This window comes from Leuciscus leuciscus (genome assembly GCF_965113295.1).
Source record: "Leuciscus leuciscus genome assembly, chromosome: 12".
Lineage (NCBI taxonomy): Eukaryota > Metazoa > Chordata > Actinopteri > Cypriniformes > Leuciscidae > Leuciscus > Leuciscus leuciscus.
Window position 1 is genome coordinate 43,204,084 of NC_138736.1, and position 23,652 is coordinate 43,227,735.

Genomic DNA, 23,652 nt, shown 5'->3' on the forward strand with positions numbered 1-23,652 from the left:
GTTGTTCTGTTTCTGTGATCAGATCAGCCAGCTGTTGCAGCGCCGTACTCACGTGTGCTTGCGGTGGAATGTAAACACTGATGAGAACGAGCGAGGAAAACTCCCGCGGCGAGTAGAACGGCTTACAGTTAATGAAAAGCACTTCCACATCAGGACAGCACATCTTCCTTAACACAGTTACATCAGTACCCCACCTTCTGTTGATGTAAAAGCATGTCCCACCACCGCGCGTTTTCCCCGTTGACTCCATATCGCGATCCGCTCTGAACAGCTGAAAGTCCGGTAGATGTAACGCGCTGTCCGGAATGGCTTCGTTCAGCCAGGTTTCCGTGAAACACAGAGCAGCAGAGTTGGTAAAGTCCTTGTTTTTGCGTGAGAGCAGAAGTAGTTCGTCCATTTTGTTAGGGAGAGAGCGGACATTCGCCAGATGGATGCTAGGCAGCGCCGTTCTGAATCCGCGCTGCCTGAGCTTAACGAGTGTGCCGGCTCGTTTCCCACGCCTGCGCGTCTTATACTGTTTCCACAGTGCAGCGGCGCAACCGACGACAATGTTCCGCAAAACGCCAGAAGAATAAAAAACTGGTTGGTGATCAGTTGGTGTGCACTGCCGAATGTTCAGCAGTTCGTCCCTGGTATAACTGATAGCGTATGACAAACATAAAACAGGACAAACTAACAAAAACAGTGTAACAACTGGAGAGCTCAACACCGAGGCAGCCATCCGCGGCGCCATCTTGGATGCAGTTTTGCAATTCATTGATATTAATCTATTACTAGCTTTTTTTTCCCAAGTGTGTGGAAGTCTATGTATTAAAATTGATCTAAAATATGTAATAAACAATTCCTATTTAGTATTTGGTTCAGTTTGTTTATTATAATAGAAGTTAATGGTAACCATAGTAACAACATAAAAAAATGGGGTTCCTGGAGGCACCCAAAACGGTTCCACTCAGTGCCTAATATAAGAGTTCCTCAGGAAACCTGTGTGGTTCCTCAGAGAACCGCCCCTTTTAAAGGGTGCCTAGAGGATCTACAGACGCTTCCACCAGTGTGACAAAGTGAAGAACGCCAAAAGGTTCCTCCAGGCACCTTTTATTTTTATAGTGTAGGTCACGTGATAATGACTTAAATGTCTTTCGCTGGACGGACTCTGGAATTTCTCTTTCTGGATTCTGGAATCTCTCTCTGGAACGGACTCTGGAAATTCTCTTTCTGGAACGGACTCTGGAATTTCTCTTTCTGGAACAGACTCTGGAATTTCTCTTTCTGGAACGGACTCTGGAATTTCTCTCTCTGGAACGGACTCTGGAATTTCTCTCTGGCTGAAACAAAACAAGCTGGTAAATCAGTAATGGCCTCCGTGGCCATATCAGGGCAAGCATGGAATTCTAGGGCGACCTCCATGTTGGTATCTGGACAGTTAGGGAGTTCAGTGTCGGTCTCTGTGTCCACAGCGGAGCCGTCAGGGGACACCGAGTGCTCAGAAACAGCCTCTGTGGATGTTGCCACTCGGGGGAATCAGGAAAGTTGTCTGCAGCCCAAGACACTAGTCTCTTCCACCGCGAGACGGATCTGGTGACGGGCTTGATGGCTGAAAACTGGTGTGATGGCTATGACGTGATGAGGCATGATGGGCACTGTGGGATTACAAGGTTCCTCGACTGCAATTCACACTGTAAATGGAGAGAAGTGAGCTAGGGTCCAGTTGGAATTAACTAAAATTAGAGTCCAAGCCGCTCCAAAAACAGTCCATCAGTTGCACGTCATCCCATGAAGCCATATGGCTATACCTGAGGAACTCTTATACAAAATACTCCATTGGACGTCCATTTTGATAAATGGAGCATAGTTTCTCCTCTGCAAGGCTACTTTCTGTTAGGTAATCCATAGCTTTCAATTCTTTGTTAGTCTTGTGTTAGCAATGTTAACACAAGACAAAGTACACATTGGCAATGAGGGACAGGTGAGACTCTAATGAATTACACAATGAAACAATGAATGATATATAATGTTACAGCAAACATCCATAGTGGCCAAGTAGTATGCCACAAAACCGTTTCATTTCTGTATATAGGCCTCAAATGCTTTGTTTTGTTTTTATTTGATATAGTCAAACAATAATTAATAAATGCCCATCACAGGCGTGTTAATGTGTGTGTTTCTCAAGAGGCCGCAGATGCGATGTGTTTCTGTTTCCTATAAAGTGACGCCCTGATTCAAACATTATTGACTGATGACGATGAAATTAATTACCAGACCTATTCATTATAGTGCCTCAAGAAAGGTACTTCTAATTCAATGGAAAATAACACTAATAAAACATACTGCAAGTGTATCCCTAAATCCAGTTATTTGATTGATTATGACACACTGAATTAAAATCAACATTCCCAGAATTCAGAGTGATTTCAGTGTGTTTGTCTGTTCGTTTCACAACGAAACCGAGAGCCCAAACCGTACACCACACATTCTTCCCATCAGTCAAACATAGAAGAATCAGAGTCTGATTTTAGAGCTGCAGCAACTAATGGAAGTGACGAGGACTACCGTATATATATTCAAAGTTTTTTGTTGCAAATTAAATTTTCTTTAAATATGTCTTAAAGGAAATCCACATCACAGCAATGTTATGTTATGTTAGAGTATAAAGTGGACATGGATAACCATATATCACATTCATCATGCTCAGATTTGAACGTGAACATGTTCAGACTTGTATCTTTAGCCCCATTGTGATTGTGCATGCAAACATTTTATTGGGTTTGTCATTTTTTGTTTTTGTGTGCAGGATTGGAAAGAAAGTTATCAAGGCATTTACTTTGAATAAAAATTAAATGAATCAATGACACGCTCAAGGAAGTGCAGTCAATCTTTCTCACTCCTGGCGTTGTTTGTCACCCTACGTAAGTGAATCAAGATGAACAGCATTCTTTGGTTTGTCAGCACCAATGAAACTGGTCTTGGAAATCCCAAAACTTGAAAGGATGTGGCCTCATCACACTATAAAAGAGCACACTCCCTGATCTAAAGCTAGGTAGACTTACATTCAAATTATAAATAACGGTAACCTGACATTAATCATGCAATAAAAAAGCTAATTTACTGTGACGTCAAAAAACGACTAAAAACAGTAGTAAATTCAAATAATTATAATTGTGAATACTTCAAAGAAGTAACAGTTTATACAGAGCAATCTACCCGGGGCAGGGGCTCGAGCACTCTTCTAGAAACAGGCTCGACGGTTCCATCAATTGAGAGTGAGGATACTGTAGGCCGACATACAGACCTTCTCCATCAAAGAGACGAGTCAGAATTTGGGTTAAGGTTGGGTTTAGAGTTAGTGTTAGGGTTTGGGTTAGCGTTAGGGTTGGACCAGAGTGTCTCGGGAGCTCCTGCCCCAGGCATTCCTGCGACAACACGAGTGGTGAGTAATTCTGCTTTATTTGAATTAGTTTAGGATTATCTGACTTCTTAACCTGTCTACTTCAAAGAAAACGTTTTTATAGAGGAATCCAGCCTGGGCAGGAGCATGAGCACTCTTCCAGCTCCGGTGGAAATAGACTCGATGGTTCCATCAATTGAGAGTGAGGATACTGAAGGCCGACATACAGATATTCTCCATCAAAAAAATAAGTTCGTGTTAGCGTTAGGGTTGGGGTTGGATCAGAGTGTCTCAGGAGCTCCTGCCCCAGGCATTCCTGCGACAACACGAGTGGTGAGTAATTCTAATCTGTTTGAATTAGTTTAGGATTATCTGACTTCTTAACCGGTTTACTGTCACATTCCCCTTTTAGAGCACAGATCTGAACTTAAATGGTTGTGATTCATGAATGCTTTACAGACCTAAGGTTTAAGTCAAGTCAAGTCAAGTCAAGTCATCCTCATTTATATAGCGCTTTTAACAATGTAGATTGTTTCAAAGCAGCTTTACAGAGACAAACGTATAATTTAAGGTAACAGAGATTGGTTTGGCTTTATAGCGGTTCTTTAATAAAGTTATTTTTCAGCTAAAGTTAGTTTTGATTGATTCGCTTCCGTCGCAACGATCATTTGTTATTAAATTAGGGGCCGCTAAGACGACACCATTCTCTCTACACAGACTTTAAACGCGAACCTGTGAGAAATGCTGATGGCGGTCACATGCGCATTAAGAATTGGTTCTATAGTTATGTGCGTTTGAATATATGTGCGCAGGTTTGGAATTCCCTACAGACCAAGCCTAAATAAAGTACTGGGCTTTCCTTATAAATTTTTATACAGAATTTTATTTTATTTTGTCACTTCGGGATAGGTACGCGAAACGAATTTTCCCGACAACGCTTCCCGACTATCTGTAGAGTGGTAAAGGGATCCTCCATAGGGAGAGACTAGTTGGCACTTCAGCACTGCGTTGTCATCGGGTCCAGGCGAAGGTCCTTCGTCAGATCTGGATACGGCCTGGATCCGGCAGGCTGCGGGAAAACCTCGGGATAAACAAAGACACTAAAATTAGCGTAGATGCCATTCTTCTTATGATGTAACGAGTACATCAGGATTTATGGGAAGTGTTCCCGGTTCCGGCTGACCTAATCTATGCAGCCTAACATTGAATTATAGAAGTCTATAATGTATTATGTGAATGCTAGGTCAAAGAGATGTGTTTTTAGTCTAGCTTTGAACTGACAGAGTGTGTCTGCTTCCCGGACAATGTTAGGAAGACTGTTCCAAAGTTTTGGTGCTAAATAGGAGAAGGATCTACCGCCAGCAGTCGATTTTGATATTCTAGGTATTATCAACTGGCTGGAATTTTGAGATCGCAATAGATGTGAAGGACTATAATGCGTTAAGAGCTCGCTCAAGTACTGCGGAGCTAAACCATTTAGTGCTTTGTCAGTGGCGCCTCCAGAAATTTTTCATAGGGGTGGCCAGATGGGGCCAGTTAAAATCTTGGGGTGGCACACCAAAACTATAAACCATAATTTCAGAATTTTATTCTACTGTTGTAGTAAACCGGCCTGTAGAAAACTATCAGAAAGACTTAAGGAAACTCCTACTGATATACTTTGGTTAAGTGTGTTATATTTAATGTGACTAATGATATAATGTGCATAGACTAATAACAGTACAGTTGACATTTTGAGTTGCACAACAATTCTGTTTTATTTTGCAATTATATTTGGCATAAGGTGTACATTTATTGCAAACAAAACAGTTACTGGGGAAAAGCAAGGACAAATAAAAGCAAGGACAGAAACAATCACATCTTTGCTTTATGTAACAGGACTTTCCCAACAGGGATCAATAGTCTGATTCTGATTACCAGGCTATACAGTATGTGTAAGAAACATTTATAATTATTATTTATAATTATACAAAAATATTTATTACTGTTACAAAAAGAACTTCCCAACAGGGATCAATAGTCCCTGATTCTGATTACCAGGCTTCAGAATAGCTTTATTCGCCTGTTGCTATGTTTTTTGGCAAACACATCCACAAAGTCATCAAGATTTATGGCCCTAGCCCTTCTTGATTCTACACTCAGCACACCCAAATTGCTTAAACGCTCATCAGTCATGGTACTTCTCAAGGCAGTTTTGATTAACTTTAGCTTAGAAAAACTTCGCTCACAGGATGCAGTGCTCACGGGTAGTGCAAGTGCAATTTTGCACAGTTTAAACATTTGGTGGAAGACCTCCTTAAATGGCTCCAGAAAGACAGTGAGCTCTATTAATGCCTTTGGTGTTTCCTGACCACTACTTTGCTTCCTCTCAAGAATGCGCTTCAGCTGGGGGATCTCATATTGTAGATCCTCAGTACTGCAGTTGTATTGTGAGGCAAATGGAAACACTACATCTTTCTCACAAAATATGGCACTGCACGGATTCAAGGCCTGTATCCCTTTCATTATGACACAATTTTCTTTAGAAAATCTTCTCTTCACCTCAGAGAGAAGCACATCAATAACTGGAATGAATGAACCTGTCCGAAAGGACTCTTTCTCTGTGCTCTCTTGTCTTTGAACTATTGGAGTGAACAAGTAATGCCCTTCAAGCAAAGAGCTTGGTCTGACCTGACGGCCTGAAGGTGTGGCACTGATGTTGCATTGCTCAGTAAGAGTTAAAGTATTGTCCCAGATGTCATTAAAGAGAGAGCCCTCTCTGTAACTCTCCAATGTGTCAACAAGAGAGTCAACAAGTGTGACAGCTGTGCCCAAATCAAGTTGTGGGGACTGTAAAATATCTGATAGATATTTGATCTCACCAAGAACACTGGTGAATGTTACAAGGAGGCTAACAAACTTGAGATTTATTTGGGCTAATAAACCTCTTGCCTCTACAGCTCTGTCACCATTTTGCTCCTCAGATATTTCTTTTAGTAGACGTATGATGGCTGACAGTCTGTCTCTCACTGTCTTGCAAGCATTATACCTACATGCCCACCGTGTCTCTATCAGTCTTTGTAACTCTCTTGGGGCCCCCTGAAACATCTCCCTCTGTACCTCAAGCCATCTTTGGTGCACATATGACCCTGACACAAAAACATACAGTTTCTGCAAAAGAGAAAAGAAGCAATAAGCTTCAGGGAAGCTTCAGGGATGCATTTCACACTGTCAACTAATACTAAATTTAAACAATGCGCATTGCAGTGCACATAAAAAGCTAATGGGGCCCCTGATTTTATGCGTGCTTGCACACCTGTGTTTTTTCCGCTCATGACTGAGGCTCCGTCATATGCTTGCCCTACAAGGTGGTTTTTGTAGTCAAGACCATGCTTATGCAAAATTTGAATTATTTTCTGTGAAAGTGCTGCAGCATCAAGGCGCTGTGCTGCCTCAAAGGCAAGGAAGCTCTCACATACTGACCCGTTGTAATAGTATCTTATTACAAAGGACATCTGTTCTTTTTTGCTTAGGTCTTTAGTCTCATCAACCAAAATGCTGAAAGCCTCACTTTGGGAAACGCCTCGGTTACGACTGTAACCTCGGTTCCCTGAAGAGGGAACGAGCGTTGCGTCGAAACTGACGCTATGGGGAACGCTTTGCGTGATGACGTCTTGAAGCACATGTCAAATCAGTCCAATGGTGTGGCGGAACGTCAGAGGCGGGTGACGTCACGTACCAGGAAGCTATAAAAGCCGGCCCGAAACAGAAAACGAAAGCTTCGTAAAGTCTGAAGTCGCGCTGACAGGCATGAAGGAGATATGGCAAGGCGACGCAACGCTCGTTCCCTCTTCAGGGAACCGAGGTTACAGTCGTAACCGAGGCGTTCCCTTTCAAGGGAACTCCCGTTGCGTCGAAACTGACGCTATGGGGAACGTCTATACCAACGCCTCCATAGCTACAAATGTCTGTCCTGTGTGTATCAAGTGAGCAGCACTAAGAAGACAAAACATGAGACCCTGGAGCAGAGTCTAAATCCAGAGAGTAGAACCTGACGAAGGTGTGCGGTGAGGACCAGCCTGCCGCATCACAGACGTCCTGTAACGAAACTCCTGATATAAGGGCCTTAGAGGCCGCCATACTCCTAGTAGAGTGCGACCGGACAGCCAAAGGAGAAGGCTGTCCAGCCGCCTCATAAGCAAGTGAGATAGCCTCAACCACCCACTTGCTCATCCTTTGCTTAGACACCGGACCTCCCTTGTTAGGAGACCCAAAGCACACAAATAATTGATCACTTTTACGCCACAGGGCAGCTCTGTGGACATAAGCGTCTAACGCCCGAACTGGGCAAAGCAAATTATTAGCCTCCTGGTCCGCATTCTGAAAGGGAGGAGGACAGAAGGCCTGCAGAACAATAGATCTAGCCACATTAGTGGGGACCTTGGGGACATAGCCCGGTCTAGGGTGAAGAAAAGCCTTGACCATACCCGGAGCAAACTCCAAGCACCCGGAGCAACCGACAATGCCTGGAGATCCCCTATTCTTTTAAGAGAAGAGATGGCGAGAAGAAACAGAGCTTTCAGAGTTAGAAACTTCTCAGGAACCTCCTCAATGGGCTCAAAGGGGGCCATGGAAAGGCCTTGCAGCGCAACGGACAAATCCCATGGTGGCACCCTAGAGCGAACTGCAGGCCTCAGCCTCCAAGTGCCACGAAGGAAACGAGATACCAGAGGGTCTTTCCCCACAGACATTCCACCCAAAGGAATGTGGTAAGCACCTATGGCCGCCGGTCACTACACCAAGAAGTGAATACTGTCCACTTCAGGGCATAAAGTTTCCTCGTGGAGGGAGCTCTGGACTGTAGAATGGTCTCAACAACTTCAGTTGAGAGACCTGACTCTATGAGCTGGGCCCCCTCAGAGGCCAAGCCCACAGGTTCCACAGTTCTGGCCGAGGGTGAAATATCGAGCCCTCTGCCTGGGACAGAAGGTCCCTCCTGACGGGTAACTCCAGAGGATGCCCGTCGAGGAGGGACACAAGATCGGGAAACCATACTCTGCCCGGCCAGAGCGGGGCTATAAGAAGTAGATGGACCCGGTCCCTGCGAACTCTTTCCAGAACTCCCGGGAGCAGAGCCACTGGGGGAAAGGCGTACAGACGTAGCCTCGGCCACGTCTGTACCATAGCATCCAGTCCCAGAGGAGCTGGATGCGTGAGGGAGAACCAAAGTGGACAGTGAGACGTCTCTCGAGACGCAAACAGATCCACTTGTGCTTGGCCAAACTCCCTCCATATCCTCCATTCCCCGGGCCTCGGCCCCTGTCTCGACAGAGTGTCTGCTCCTATATTCTGTACCCCGGGGATGTAGGCTGCCCTGAGAGACAGCAACTTCCCCTGGGACCACAAGAGGATATGGCGTGCCAAATTGGACAATGGGCGCGAGCGCAAACCCACTTGGTGGTTGATATAGGCGACTACCGACGTGTTGTCCGTATGTACTAACACATGGTGTCCCCTGAGATCTGTGATAAAGCTCCTCAGAGCCCGGAAGACAGCTAACATCTCTAGGCGATTGATATGCCAGGAACGATGATGGTCTTCCCACAGACCTTGAGATGAGCGACCCTCTAGGATCGCTCCCCAGCCCGTGAGGGAAGCATCCGTCGTTAGCAGTTTGCGACGACAAGGAGCTCCCAACACTGGGCCCTGGGACAGGAACCAGGGTTTCTTCCACATAACCAAGGCACGTAGGCATCGCCGCGTGACCTTGATCGTGCGAAATGGGTTGCCCCTCGGGGAAAACCCTCTGGTCCTGAGCCACCACTGCAGGGGCCTCATGTGCAGTAGTCCAAAAGGTATCACGTTGGAAGCTGCTGCCATGAGACCCAACAGTCTCTGGAACTGTTTGACAGTGAGTAGCTGGCCTAGCTTTACACTTTTCACAGCTGCAAGGATGGAATATATCCGTGGCGGTGACAGGCGCGCCTGCATCGACACAGAATCCCAAACCACGCCTAAAAAAAGTGGTCCTCTGTAGTGGAGAAAGCACACTCTTCTTGGCGTTCAGCCGTAACCCCTGCTCTTTCATGTGGGCGAGAACAACATCTCGATGTTGAACCGCCAACTGATGCGACTGAGCTAAAATCAACCAATCGTCGATGTAGTTCATGATGCGAATACCCTGGAGGCGCAGAGGCGCCAGAGCTGCATCCACGCATTTGGTGAAAGTGCGGGGTGATAAAGCCAGGCCGAATGGAAGAACTCGATATTGGTATGCTTTGCCCCCGAAAGCAAACCTCAGGAACTTCCAATGACACGGACGGATGGAAATATGGAAATATGCGTCCTTGAGATCTATCGTGACAAACCAGTCCTCGGACCTGATGTGTTGCACGATTTGTCTCAAAGTTAACATTTTGAACTTGAGCTGCATGACTGACTCGTTCAGAACTCGAAGATCTAAATCCCCCGTCCTTTTTTGGAACTATGAAGTACCGGCTGTAAAACCCGGTTTCCCTGTTGGAGGGAGGTACATATTCTATGGCCCCTTTCTCTAACAGAGTGTTTACTTCCTGTTCCATAACCAGAACCTGCTCGGGGCCCACCACTGTGGGCAGGACCCCCATAAACCGAGGTGGGCGTTTCTTGAATTGTATCTGATACCCTTTTTCCACGGTCTGCAGGACCCAACGAGAAACATTTGACAGTAGCTTCCACGCTGTCAAATATTCTACTAGAGGTACCAGCCTCTCGAGACTGGTTTCTGGATTTTGTTGCTGTTGAGTAGTCGGTTCGACGCCCTGTAACGGCGCACCGGCAGGGAACGACCGAACAGACTGCTCTAGCACCCTCCTCGGAGGGGGCGGGCATCCCGAGGCCACTACGTTTCCGGGTGGACCTTGAGATATGTGCTCGCCGGAGACCGCTGCGCCCTGTAACACCAGAGGTGGCAGGGTTGGCAGAACGGTCCCCTGAGGGCACCGAAGAGAGACGGGCACCGTAAAAAGAGGTGTTAACCGCTCTGCTTCGGGGGGAACTACCCTCATTTGTCCTGAGCCCTCGGACGTCAGGACCTTTTCCCAGCAGCCTTCTTGGCGGTAATAACGGTCCGCAGATCCGTTTTACCCCTCGAAGACTGCTGGGTTTGAGAGCGCCCTCCGTGTCCCCGAGATTTTTGTGGGGGAGCACGAGAGGACACACTCTGTTTTTGAGTGGCACGATGTTCAGCGCTCTTCCTCAGCAGCCTCAATGAAAGAACGGCGGGGGAGAAGTTTTTGTAATGCAGCTGCCTGTTTAGCAGCTTCCTGAGATTTAGCTACCGCACTGTTTACTGCATCACCAAATAAACCAAGAGTGGAAACCGGAGCATCTAAGAGAACGTTCTTTTATTTCTCTTTTATATCGCTCAAATTGAGCCACAGATGCCTCTCAGTGGCCACCAGGGCTGCCATAGACCGCCCGATTGATTTAGCGGTCTCCTTGGTGGCCCTGAGAGACAGATCTGTGGCTCTGCGTAGTTCGGCCCCTGTGTCAGGACCAATTCCCCCGCCCTCCTCTAAATCCCCCAATAATTCTGCCTGATAGGCTTGCATAATAGACATCGTATGCAGACACGCTGCAGCTTGACCAGCGGCTGCATACGATTTATGAACCAGCGATGATGTGAATTTTACTGGCTTAGAGGGAAGTGAAGGAGCCTTCAGGGAAGATGCCGTTGCTGGAGAGAGATAGCTCGCAAGCGTCTCCTCCACCTTCGGCATCTCCCCATAACCATATTCTTTATATTTATGAATGGAAGAATAGTGGGAAGTTTGTGGTGTGTAAACTCTGTATGACACTGGTTTTCCCCACGATCTCGACACCTCGGTGTGGAGATCGGGGAAAAACGGAAGGCTTCTGCGCTGAGGCTGAGCACGAGATGGCAGGAAGCGTTCGTCGAGCTTACTTTTCGAACGAACGTCCTGCCTATCCTCTGGCCACTCAATAGATAATCTTTGAACTGCTCTCGTGACAACATCGAGCAATTCCTCAAAAGCGTGAGACTGAGGTGGCGAATCCTCAGACTCAGCTTCAATACTAACAACATCCAACTCCTCAGAGCTGGACAATTGCAGTATTGGTGCCTCCATCGGGGGGGAAGAAACCGCAGCGCGTGCTTCCACACCCTGATGAGAGGCACTGGATCTATCAGAAGGATGTTGAGATAAGGCAGAGCCCGTCTCAACATCCACTGATAAATCCATTTGTGAACCCCAGGTCTGAGATCGACGCCGTGCCTCGGCAGCGGCGGGACCCAAGCCCTGGGGAACGTGGTCGGGATTGAACCGAGCCAAGCGGGATCGGAGCGTACGCAATGGAAGCGCCTCGCAATGCACACAGTCACCACCCTCGAGTGCTGACTGGGCATGCTCCTCACCCAAACAAACAACACAAAGAGTGTGAGTATCACCTCCCGTTAAATAACGCGGGCAGGGATGGACACACACTCTAAACTGCTGCTTGCTCGCCATACTGAATATATATATATAATATAGACAGACAACACCAAATAACAAGGACAGATTCAACACAGAGCGCAACTGAAGACTCAGAAAGCTTTCGTTTTCTGTTTCGGGCCGGCTTTTATAGCTTCCTGGTACGTGACGTCACCCGCCTCTGACGTTCCGCCACACCATTGGACTGATTTGACATGTGCTTCAAGACGTCATCACGCAAAGCGTTCCCCATAGCGTCAGTTTCGACGCAACGGGAGTTCCCTTGAAAGGGAACTTCACTAGTTACTGAAGTGCGGACCATTTCAGCTAGACAATCAATTATTTCATTTTGTGTGTCATGCCCAAGATATGTTGCATTTCTTTGACTTGTCATTTTTCTTTTGACTGTGGGATTGTGTTTGGCTAGCAGTTCCATAATAGCGAGAAAGTTTCCTTTATTCTCACCTTCTGATTCTTTATGTGCTCTCTGTGCTATGTTCTGCGTAGCTGTGAGAAGCAGGGTTTCTCCAACAACTTTAATGTACTCTCTATTTTCCTTCACTAATTTATTGCATTCTGCATTTAAGGAGGCTGAGAGAGAGGATGTGCTTGCAGTGGATTTTTCATACTCTGCCCATGCTAACATTGCATTAGTATGTGCTTCAGATTTGGCATGACCTAAAAGTCCCCCATCTTTGAAGGTTGCCTTTTTCCAATGTTTGAACCCCTCTTCAGATGTAAATACTGAATCACCTGAGGAGGGGAGACTGAAGTGCCGGCAGGCATAACAGTAGGCAGAATCTTTACTCTGAGAGTATTCCAGCCATTTATGTGTGTTGTACCAGTCGTCTTCTGTCCCCTTGATAGGTACGAGGGAAGATTTTCAGATGTGGCTGCTTGGGCTGCTCTGCTCTTGACTGGGAGATATCTATAATGAAACAAGAGGCAAAATCAGCTATTCTGATATTAAAATAATAATGATAATAATAACAATAATAATAATAAGCCCCTCTTGTAATTATCAATCATAGCTCTCTGACTAATAAAACTCAACTACTAATAAACGTGAATCAAAAAGCTTTAAGTGATTATGTCATGATTTGTAATTTAATGGAAACACACTAAACAAAACTTACATTTCTCCAGATGATGTTACTATCTAGGCTAGCCATCAATTTCATTATTAGGGCCACGTGATCGTAACTTCACCTGTTGGTCCAGGAACACGTCTAACACCTGCTTTTGCCGTGTCCTGCCACGCTTCTGTGACTAATGGTGCTGACTGTCCCTGGGCTGCTGCTGTCTGTTTTTCCTCGTCATTGTGTTCTGTCACTAATGCTGGCTGTGTATCCTTGTCATGCTGCTCTGTCTGTTCCTCTCCTCCATCCTCCTCCTCCTCCTCCTCCTCCTCCTCCTCCTCCTCCTCCTCCTCCTCACTATTACTAAGCCTCTGTTGCTCCCCTGCCATCTCTTTCACTCCTCCTTCTGTACTTTTCTTCTTAAAATAAGAAGAGATGTCTGTGGACTTTCTCTTCATTGTCTGAAAATTGACATAACATATACATGCACCAGCTAACGACGTTAGCTAGGTAACTCTTGTGACAATTTTATATTTATATATATGAATATAATATATAAATATAGCGCACAAATCCTAGTGTATATCTGTCCAACAGTTTATTGATCATTTGTTTCACAGTTTTAAATTCCAGTTATTGTGCGTTTGATGCCGATTCATAGTCCTTGTGATGTGTGTGATCTAACAAGCACACGGTAGCGAGTCGTTTAAAAACAGCAACAAACTCCAACAAAATTAAATAAAGTAATTTTATGCAAATCCACAGCCTTTTATCTACAGATCATGCATTATAATGTGAATATATCATATTGGAGAGAGTTTTACCGTGCATCCAACCGGAAGAGGCGCGTGCGCTGTTTGAACTTCTTTTGAAATTGTTGACCGACGGGCACGCACTGAGCTGTTGCTGTCTGAGCGCGCAACAGCGGCATGGACGGAGGGGCGGGGGAGTACTGGCTACTGTGTGCGATCGAAGGTCTAGAGTGGCTTGCCTGTCTGGCTGTGCATTAGGGATGAAATGCATAACTGATGCTACTCAAATTTATACTGGCCAGTGGGGTGGCCAGTGGGGTGGCCAGGAGTCGGCCAGGGATGGCTTTCTTGGTTCTGGTAAGAACTCGAGCTGCTGTGTTTTGGACCAGCATGCATTTGTTTATTAAGCGTGCAGGGCAACCACCCAGTAGAGCATTACAGTAATCTAGCCTTGGTGTCATGAACGCATGAACTAATTGTTCTGCATTTTTAATTGAGAGCATATGACGTAATTTAGATATATTTTTTAAGATGAAAAATGCGGTTTTACAGACACTAGACACGTGACTTTCAAATGAAAGATTGGTATCAAAGAGCACACCCAGGTTCCTAACCGACGACGAACACTTAACAGAGCAGCCATCAAGTGTTAGACAGTATTCTAGGTTATTACGTGAGGAAGTTTTTTGTCCAATAATTAGAATCTCTGTTTTTTCAGAATTAAATAGTAGGAAATTACTAGTCATCCAATTTTTTATATCAGCTATGCATTCCGTTCATTTTGTGAATTGGTAAGTTTCGTCTGGGCGTGAAGAAATATAGAGCTGAGTATCATCGGCATAACAGTGAAAACTAATGCCATGCTTCCTAATGATATCTCCTAAGGGTAGCATGTACAGAGTGAACAGCAGCGGTCCTAGTACTGAGCCTTGTGGTACGCCATACTGAACTTGTGATCGATAAGACATCTCTTCATTTACTGCTACAAACTGATAACGGTCAGATAAGTATGATTTAAACCATGCTAGTGCAATTTCATTAATGTCAACATAGTTTTCGAGTCTATTTAAAAGAATGTTGTGGTCGATAGTATCAAATGCAGCACTAAGATCGAGTAACACTAATAGAGAGATACAACCACGATCGGATGATAAGAGCAAATCATGTGTGACTCTAATGAGAGCTGTCTCAGTACTATGGTACGGTCTAAATCCGGACTGGAAATCCTCACAGATATCATTTCTTTCTAAAAAGGAGATCGGCCTGTAATTGACTAATTCTGTAGGATCAAGTTGTGTTTTTTTAACAAGCGGTTTAATCATAGCCAGCTTAAAGGTTTTTGGTACGTATCCTAGAGACAAAGACGAATTAATGATATTAAGAAGAGGATCTATGACCTCTGGGAGCATCTCTTTCAGTAGCTTAGTCGGTATAGGGTCTAACATGCATGTTGTCGATTTAGATGATTTCTGTCAGGACCACTATCGTCAAATACGATTGACAATTAGCAGTTTGGATTGGCGGTATGGTCCCGTTCTGGGCGAGAACTCCATGCGCATCCATACAGCCTAGCATGGATAAGAGCAGGGAGAGCAGCAATAACCCCCCAAAACAAAACCATATGCCAATATACCCCAAACCCAACTGACAGCGCAAATCTGGATGCCTTTAAAAAAAATAACAATTTACCTGAGTGAGCCAAGGGCAACAAGCATGTTGCCAATACCTGAAAAGCTTGAGCAACAGCATGTCACCAACAATACCGGAAAGCCTTAAGCAACAAGTATGTTGCCGTAACCTGGAAGACCTAAACGAGTATGTTGCCAATAACCGCATCAGCCATAGCAACAAGCATGTTGTCAATACCCGAAATGCTTAAGCAGTAAACAGGCATATGCCATGAAAATTGAGATATCAAAACGAATCAGCTGCTTGCTTGTGGTTGTATATCCGCCGTCCAGTTTCTTTTGAGTGACGACTGTGAGTTAGAGATCAGAGATGGAGATTTCCTTTTTTAATTATCCTTTTCATTGGAAATACGTCACAATACTGAATAATGTTGGTGGAAACTTCCAGTTCACGCAGAGATAAGCGACACATGTCATTAATACAGCTGGATGGTTAAATGCAACAAGCGTGATGCTGATACTTAGATATATTTAGGCACAAATATGTAGGTTTGCATAAACTGCGTACACTGTCACCTGTCAATGATGTCATAACCTTATTATACTTGGTTGAGTTTACTTCTGTAGAAACCAAGAAAATAAGATTTTTTATGCTAAATATCTTTGATATCTTTTAAGATATCTTTTATGCTAGGGCGAGCAAGGACACATTGCAACAAGCGTGTTGCTGTAGACAATTTACCAATTGTATGGGATCTATTGGGGAAGCTTACACCCTAGTGGCAGCAAAACCTGATACAACAAGCATGTTGTATAATCGCGGAATATATAGAAAAATATATTTAAAAAAAAAAGTTTTTAATTAGTAACACATTTGGGGAGAGTATATATTCCAAAACTTTCCAAAAATACAGTATGAGAATTAACTGCACATTTACTAGATTTTTTTTTCCTTGGATATTATACAATTTGCATGCATACAAAATTTGTGGAAAAAGACAGAAAAAAAATTCAAGATGTTTCCAACTCTAACTTTGAACCAGTTCTGTCAAATGGCCCATATAGCCTATGTGAACAGGATTTGTTTTCAGGTATGACTATGTACTAAAAATGTGCTTTTGACTTTTATAAAATGTGCTTTTCATTTATATTTGGATTATATATATATTTACAAGAACATACTTTCTTGTGGTACCCCCTCAGTGACACACCTGACTGAAAGGCTCATTATGCTGCTCATTATGCGGGTCATTATGCGGGTCATTGTCTTCTTGACTTTCAGAGATGAATGGAGAGTGAATCACATCGAGTCCTGTGTCAATAATTCAGCGATGTGAATCTCGTGTTCAAGTTCATGAGCTTGAATTAATCTGAGGTGAAATCCTTGTGGGGAACGAATTCCTCTCGCTAAATTCCTGATTGTACGATTCCTTGTGAGATGATGCGGATTGCCTGCTGAATTTCGCCATTTAACTAGCTCCTGATAGCTGCTGATAATACTGAAGGAGCTTATATATGTATACAGTGATAGGAGTCGTATTCCTATAGGTAGACGCATCAGCTGAGAGTCACTAATGCGAGCTTGACTAACGTGACCTCCCAGAACTGACGCTACGAGAAAATTCTTCCTCTTCTATAGCAATGAATGAATGGAAGTTTTCCTCAGGGAGACTACAGTGCACTGCCTGATGCGATACTGTAGTAGACGGTTGCATAGTTATAATTTTCTCCCTGATATTATCAATCTTGTAAGTAAAGAAGTTCATAAAGTCATTACTGCTGTGCTGCTTGGAAACTTCAGAAGTAGAAGCTTTATTTCTTGTTAGTTTAGCCACTGTTTCAAATAAATACCTAGGATTATGTTATTTTCTTCTAATTCTCTCTGTATGCAACCGAGCTCTCTTTACATGAAATGTGAAATAGTTTATCTATTTTTGTGTGAGACTTGTTTTTCGTTTTTTAACGATTTTTAAATGTTACTACTACGACAACCTATATCATATGATATATTCTAATAGTGGCCAATAGAGACACATAACAGGCATAAAACATCATAATAAACATAAAAAATAATATAGAAATATACAGAAATACAGGAAAATCAGTATTGCATTACAAAAAAAAAAAGTAAAATAACACATTAAATTTACTGTTACCTCAATAACCAACTAAGAAGCAAAGAAACAATAATGAATGTACATTCTGTTCAGATATTGAGTTGGCTCTTACTGTACTGTTATACATTTAAATGTTTAAATAACTTCCTACTGTGTTTGAGGATTACATTAAGGTTAAAATCATACTAATGATTGGCTCTGATTCCTCTTTTCCATTATAGCTAAGAAGCAAGATAGATGAGAAGAGAAGGAAGATGAAAAGAAAGCATTTTAAGGCCAGAAGGTAAAATACAACATATCGTCGCTGTCGGGCGGAATCCTCGTATCTCCAAAACCATTATTTTTCAGGAAATTAAAAAAACTGCATATTTTTTTAGTTATTAAACATTGTATCGTTAAAGTTGGTAATATACCTTATATTGCTATCATATACTGTTGTATACCAACATTAACACAACATTTCCCTAAAATAATGTTTAATCGGAGATACGAGATTTATGACTTGGGAGCGGGGAGATACGAGGTTACGCTGTCATTGATTAGAATGGAACGGACACAGACGGCGCTGCTGCCAGCAGTGTTCATCACAGTCTGCGGTCGCGTTCAGCCTTTTGATAAGAGATAAGGCTTTAAGAGCTATTCAAATCTAATGATTGTGGTTACATACATCTTCCTAAACTCCATTTTAAACGTTTAAGAGATATGAGTGATGCAATACCAAAATATTAGGCTGTCTAAAATAGGCGGAAATTAATCTGCACGCAAACAAAGTCTGCGGTCGCGTTGAGCCTTTTGACAAGAGAAAAGGCTTCAATAGTTAATCAAAGCTAACGACCGTGGTTACATACATCTTCCTAAACTCTATTTTAAAGGTTTAAGAGCTATAAGTGAAGCAGAATAAAAAATGATGAGCTGACTAACGTTGTCTAATAGGTGGAAATTTGCCTAATCTGCACGCAAATTTACCTCCGTGGCTCACGGGCTTCCTTCTGCACCGAAGCATTACAGCTATCGATTTTTAACAAAACAAGCCAACTCAAATGTATCTAACCTAACTATTTTCACTCGTTATTGTCTAAAAAACAGACAGAGTTATGCAAAAATAGGCTTAACTTACTGGCGCCAGTAGACAGACCCTTTTTCTCCCATAAATAAAACCTGCTACTTGGGGTATTTTACATGCACAGTGCCAACTTCGAGTCAGTAAAATAATAATAAAAACAATCATTTAAAGCTGGTATCCAAAACATTTAATTCAATTCAAGTATAATATTAGATACATTTTAAAACTTCAATGCACAAGTATAATAAGCCTAATAATAAGCCTAGTAATACGTAGACATTTAAAATGCATCAATAACTGATATCATAGTTTGACACAGATAAAATCAGAGTTAAGGCTTGCTTTACGTGTTGCTCGACGAGGGTTTCTTAATCGTTGCGAGTTTCAATCCTGAGGAGACAAAATGCCGCGAGGCTCCCGCCCGCCGTGGAGTGAAGAAGAGGTGGAGTTACGAGGATTCTCAGACAGTTGAAGTGTCCAATGGAGTTACGAGATTTGCTCTCAAGCTATTTTCAACACTTTAGATTGGTTAATAATTTGTAAAAATAACAGAACCACGTGGGGACTGACCAATAGCATCGATTTGTGAAAAAATATGAAATTGACCAAATTTGGACATACGAGGTTTCCGCCCGACAGCGACGATATATATATTTATGTGTGTGTGTACAGTATGTGCAGGACAAAACAAACATTAAAACACACAATTGATTTCGTTTTCTTTCAAACCACTATAGATGGCCTAAAAACCCGAAGTCGATTCTTTGGTAAGTTGATCTAATATTTAATGTTTTAAAAATATCGTAGATTTATGTGCTGAGTTGTTGAAGTTAATGATGTTATTCAGTGATTAATCAACTGATGATTGAGCATTAGTGATGAACACCTGATGTTAACAAGCAGAATCACTGAAGGACAGAGGAACAACAAGAAAAAAGTGAAACACAAAAACTACAACTGACCTCAGCCACAGAAGACATTAAATCTCTCAAGATCTCAGCAGAGGAGGATTAAACAACTAAAAAAAAAAAAAAAAAAAAAATGCATTACCAGCTTCACTTATTAATAACCAGATTGACTTTATTTATTTTTTCATATGTCTACAGAAATTCCTGTTGAGAATTAACAGAGGTTTAGATGTTGTTTTGTTTCATTTTGATGTTACCATTATGGAGATCAGTGTTTGCTTTAGTTGGGCTCTTGACCCTTGACTTTAACATTAGTTTTTCTTTGGCTGCAGTAACTGTGTGTTTTTAAGACACATATGTTGTGGCAAAAGCAGAGCCAAAAATTAGATCAGGTGTTGCTGGTTGTGTTTTGAATATTACGTCATCACATAATGTTTGGATCACCAATCTCATCCCGTGTCTAATCACTAATCAAAAATGTGTTTTTTAATACATCTTAATTTCATATTACTACACTGTGAAATTACAGCAAAAGATCAAGCAGCCTGCACAATCAGTTATGAAGGATTTTTTTAACTCATCATTCACTAACAAAAATTGAACTATGGCTTCAGTGAGACACACACACACATCAAGAATCAGCCAATGAATCTCAACAATGGTAACAATCAACAATAAAGATAACATCAAATCTGAACATCAGAAAACACAAAAAGTCAACACAAAACCAACAGCAAAAATAAAAGCAAAAAGTACAAATTAAAGAAAATAACCAGACAATTCAGCTGTATAATTTATTCATGCCGTAATGCATGCTGGGAGTCATGCACGATTTTGTGTTTGTACTATAGGCACCAACCCAACATGCATTGCAACATGAAACTTTTTTGATTGTCACCATTGTTGAGATTCATTGGCTGATTCTTGATGTCTGTGTGTGTCTGCCTAACATCAAAGTTCAAAATGTTCTGAGCATTAACTTTTTTAAATCCTTCATATTTTCTGATTGTCAAAACTCCGATAGATCTCGATCTGTAAAATCACAGTAATACTATAATAAAAAATACAAAACATCACTCATCTAAATTCATTAGACAATAAATAGGATCAGTGAATCAGGCCACTAGATGATGATTGTGATCATTAACAAATAATCACTGTCATCTTATCCTGTTTTCTTTCAGCTTTTTTGCAATAGCAAATATATTTTAAAGACACAGCTATCACAGCTGGTAATGCTGTTTGTAGAGTTGTTTAATTCTCCTCTGCTGAGATCTTCACAGATTTAATGTCTTTTATCTTCAGTTGATTTCATCTTTTTTCTGTTCTTCTTGTTCCTCTTTCCTTCAGTGATTCTGCTTGTTAACAGAAGGTGTTCATCAGTGTCTGAATTAACTAATTTGTCTTTAATTACTCAGACTATATTAGTGAACTACTGTAGGGAATAGTGAATGAGGGAATAGTGAATGTAGGGAATAGTGAATGAGGGTTTAGGGTGTGATCTGGAACACAGTCTCTGAGTGTTGACTTTGAGTGCTGTTAATTCACAGTGTATTCCTTTAGGCTACTTCCTCGAAAACTACATATATCACCCAGAATGCATTTTTTTCTACGGTATACTGCTGTTTTAATGGAAAACAGCATGCTACTGTAAAAATTTGGCCGTTTTTTACAGCAATTTTTTACAATTCAGTAAAAATATGGTATTGGGGTAAAAAGTGCCCTTGTTGTTGGGGCTAACAAGTTTGAACTAATAAAAAAATATTGCTTTTGCCAAATTAATTGGATAAAAGGCCTGCTTGTGAAATAAAGACCTCTCAATACATTTATATGATTTATAATCAAACAAAAATGCCTTTCCCCACAAACTGTGTTGTTGCATCAGTGTTTAATAAAAAGAAAGGTATTAGTTCTGTAATCATACACTATGGGAGTGGTTAAAAGCTAATTTTTACTATATTCACTTTTGGAAAATGTTCTGCCAGACGATAGATGAACAAGCCATTATAAAAGTGTTTTCCCTTTTCTAGTGGAAGAACATTGAATGCTAAAGTCTTCTCTGCTCTCGTTAACCCTGTGAAGTCAATAATTACAGTCATTAGTGTGTGTATTGATTTGGTTTCTCTCTGAATGTTTGGTCAGTTTGAGGGAGTTTTGGAAGGACAAGGAGCCATGGATCTACAGAGATGAAAATGACAACATCAAGATAATCGATTTGAGTGACAGGGAAAAATATGTACAAATAATTGTAACTAAATTAATGTCTCATTTAATCGATGATCTGCTTCCTATACATTCATTTTTTTCTGAAAATCAAGAAATGTCTGCTAAGGTTTCAGGGGTCATAAAGAATTTTAATATTGATAAAAAAAAATTTCTCAATCAGTGTGGTTTTGCAGTAATTGAATTTAAAGACGGATTGCTTGAATTAATCGGACCCTTTAATCCAGTTAAAGATTTAAAGGCGAAAGTTATTCATATGGTTCACAGTGAAGTTCAATGTATTCATGAAATAAAAAGACAAATGAAAGGAAAAGAGAAAATTATAAAAACTATATATATATTTACTAAATATAGTCCCTGTTTGGACGGAAAAGTTTGTGAATGTTGTATGAGTCAGTTAATGAAGTTCTCTGAGGAAATGTACAGTACTTATAATATAAAGGTTGTCATTCCCTTCCAGGACTTTTATGGTGCATCAGGAAACATTGTTGAAGAGCTTAAGGTCCTGATTAACAGTGAAGATCCTATGATTAAAAACACACTACAGCGGTTAAAAGAAAAGATGAGTAAACAACACCGTAGATCAACATTTACATGCTTCCAGGGAAACAAAAAACGTAAAAAGACAAGTGAAATTATTAAAGGCCATATTAAAACACAAATGCTTAAATCTAACTTACTGAACTGGAAAGAAATAAGCTTCATTATAGGATTTGAAATTAAATTCCCCAATAAGAAAAAAACATTTTATGAGTTCAAGAACTTTGGAGAAGAACAGGCAGAGGAGCTGAAAAGACATGTGAAAAAGCTGAAATTAAGCGAAGAAACTACAAAAAAAGTTTGTTCACTTTTTCAGTCTATGTGGTGTCAACTAGTATATGAAGAATACAAAGAGATTATATATGAGAAGCTCAGCGATTACATTAACGCTATTGCTGTTATAGTCTCTTACAAAAATATAAAAGCCATTACACATCCTGGCTGTTTTAATCTGATAAAAGTGAAGTTAACTGATTAATTTTTAGTTCAGTCTATCTCTGTCCTCTCCTCGTTTCTTGTGGTAATGTTGTGTATTATTGTGTAAGTGTTTCATTCATTTGTATTTGTGAAGAGATTATTTCTCTGTAATCGTCTCTATAATCTGTCTGATGTTTCCATGTAAAGACTGTCAAACTGGTGATCCTCCATCTCACTGCTGTTGAGTGTCATTCTCTCACAACTGAATTTATTTGATAAATGATTTCTTACTTTCCGTTGTCTCCCGTTTTCTGTCCTTGCTTCTCTATCAGCCTGAATATAGAGATCTTTCAGTGAGATAATCCAGTTGCATAAACATTAAATTAAATTAACATTTATTTCTATAGCGCTTTTTACAACACATCGTTTCACAGCAGCTTTACAGACACTGCCTCTAATTTAGAGAGATCTGTACTCAGAGATGATAATGTCAGATTAATGTCCATATGTCATAAATGTTCAGTTCTAAGATAAAACAAATCATGGCGTTAGTTAGTGTGGTAGATTTGTCCTCTACGCATCTGACTTAGGTTGAACCGAATGTCCCTGACACCTGAAAATATTATACTCAGTTGAGTTGCCTCTGACCGCTCGGGTTGACGCCTATAGGCCTATACTCTTATAAGAGTAGCTATTCTGAAGGCCTAAGAATTATACTTACCTGACGCAATCTAACCCCACTTAAGAGTCGAACGACATCTCGCCCCCTTTCGAACACTATCACTTGGTAATTGCGCAGCAATAATAACCGACAGACTTCAGACAATGCCTTCGAACATGCTATAATCACAGCCGGAGGATCTCAGACAAATCTCAGAGAGAATCCCACCAGCAAAAAGAACACAACAGTTATTATAGAAAACGAGCATGGCGAAAATAACATGATACATTACATAATTTCCCAACAATTTGATTGGTTCTTCATAGGCAAACCCTTCTGTTACTAGGTAGAAGCAAACCTTTATCTATAATCATTAGAAAAATAGAAAAGGTTAGAAGTTCATTTGATTACTCAATATGTCATTAGACT

The 23,652-nt window shown here is 41.6% G+C and overlaps 1 protein-coding gene and 1 long non-coding RNA gene across 3 annotated transcripts in view; one reads left to right on the forward strand and one right to left on the reverse strand.

Moving 5' to 3' along the window:
• The window catches only part of LOC309511360 (uncharacterized protein), a 211,325-nt gene extending 201,589 nt beyond the window's left edge, over positions 1–9,736 (reverse strand). Inside the window, exon 1 of the mRNA XM_082186554.1 lies at positions 8,816–9,736. Coding sequence (XP_082042680.1) covers positions 8,816–9,352 — 537 coding nt within the window. The 5' untranslated portion in view covers positions 9,353–9,736. The remainder of the gene's footprint in view (positions 1–8,815) is intronic.
• Positions 3,030–22,857, forward strand: LOC309511434. 2 transcript variants are annotated; one of them, XR_014210615.1, is made up of 4 exons: positions 3,030–3,424; positions 17,633–17,694; positions 19,212–19,241; positions 21,525–22,857. It is a non-coding gene; the product is annotated as an uncharacterized lncRNA (long non-coding RNA). The 2 variants fall into 2 exon arrangements; XR_014210616.1 differs by lacking the exon at positions 3,030–3,424 and adding an exon at positions 3,443–3,715.
• Positions 22,858–23,652: the final 795 nt, after the last annotated feature.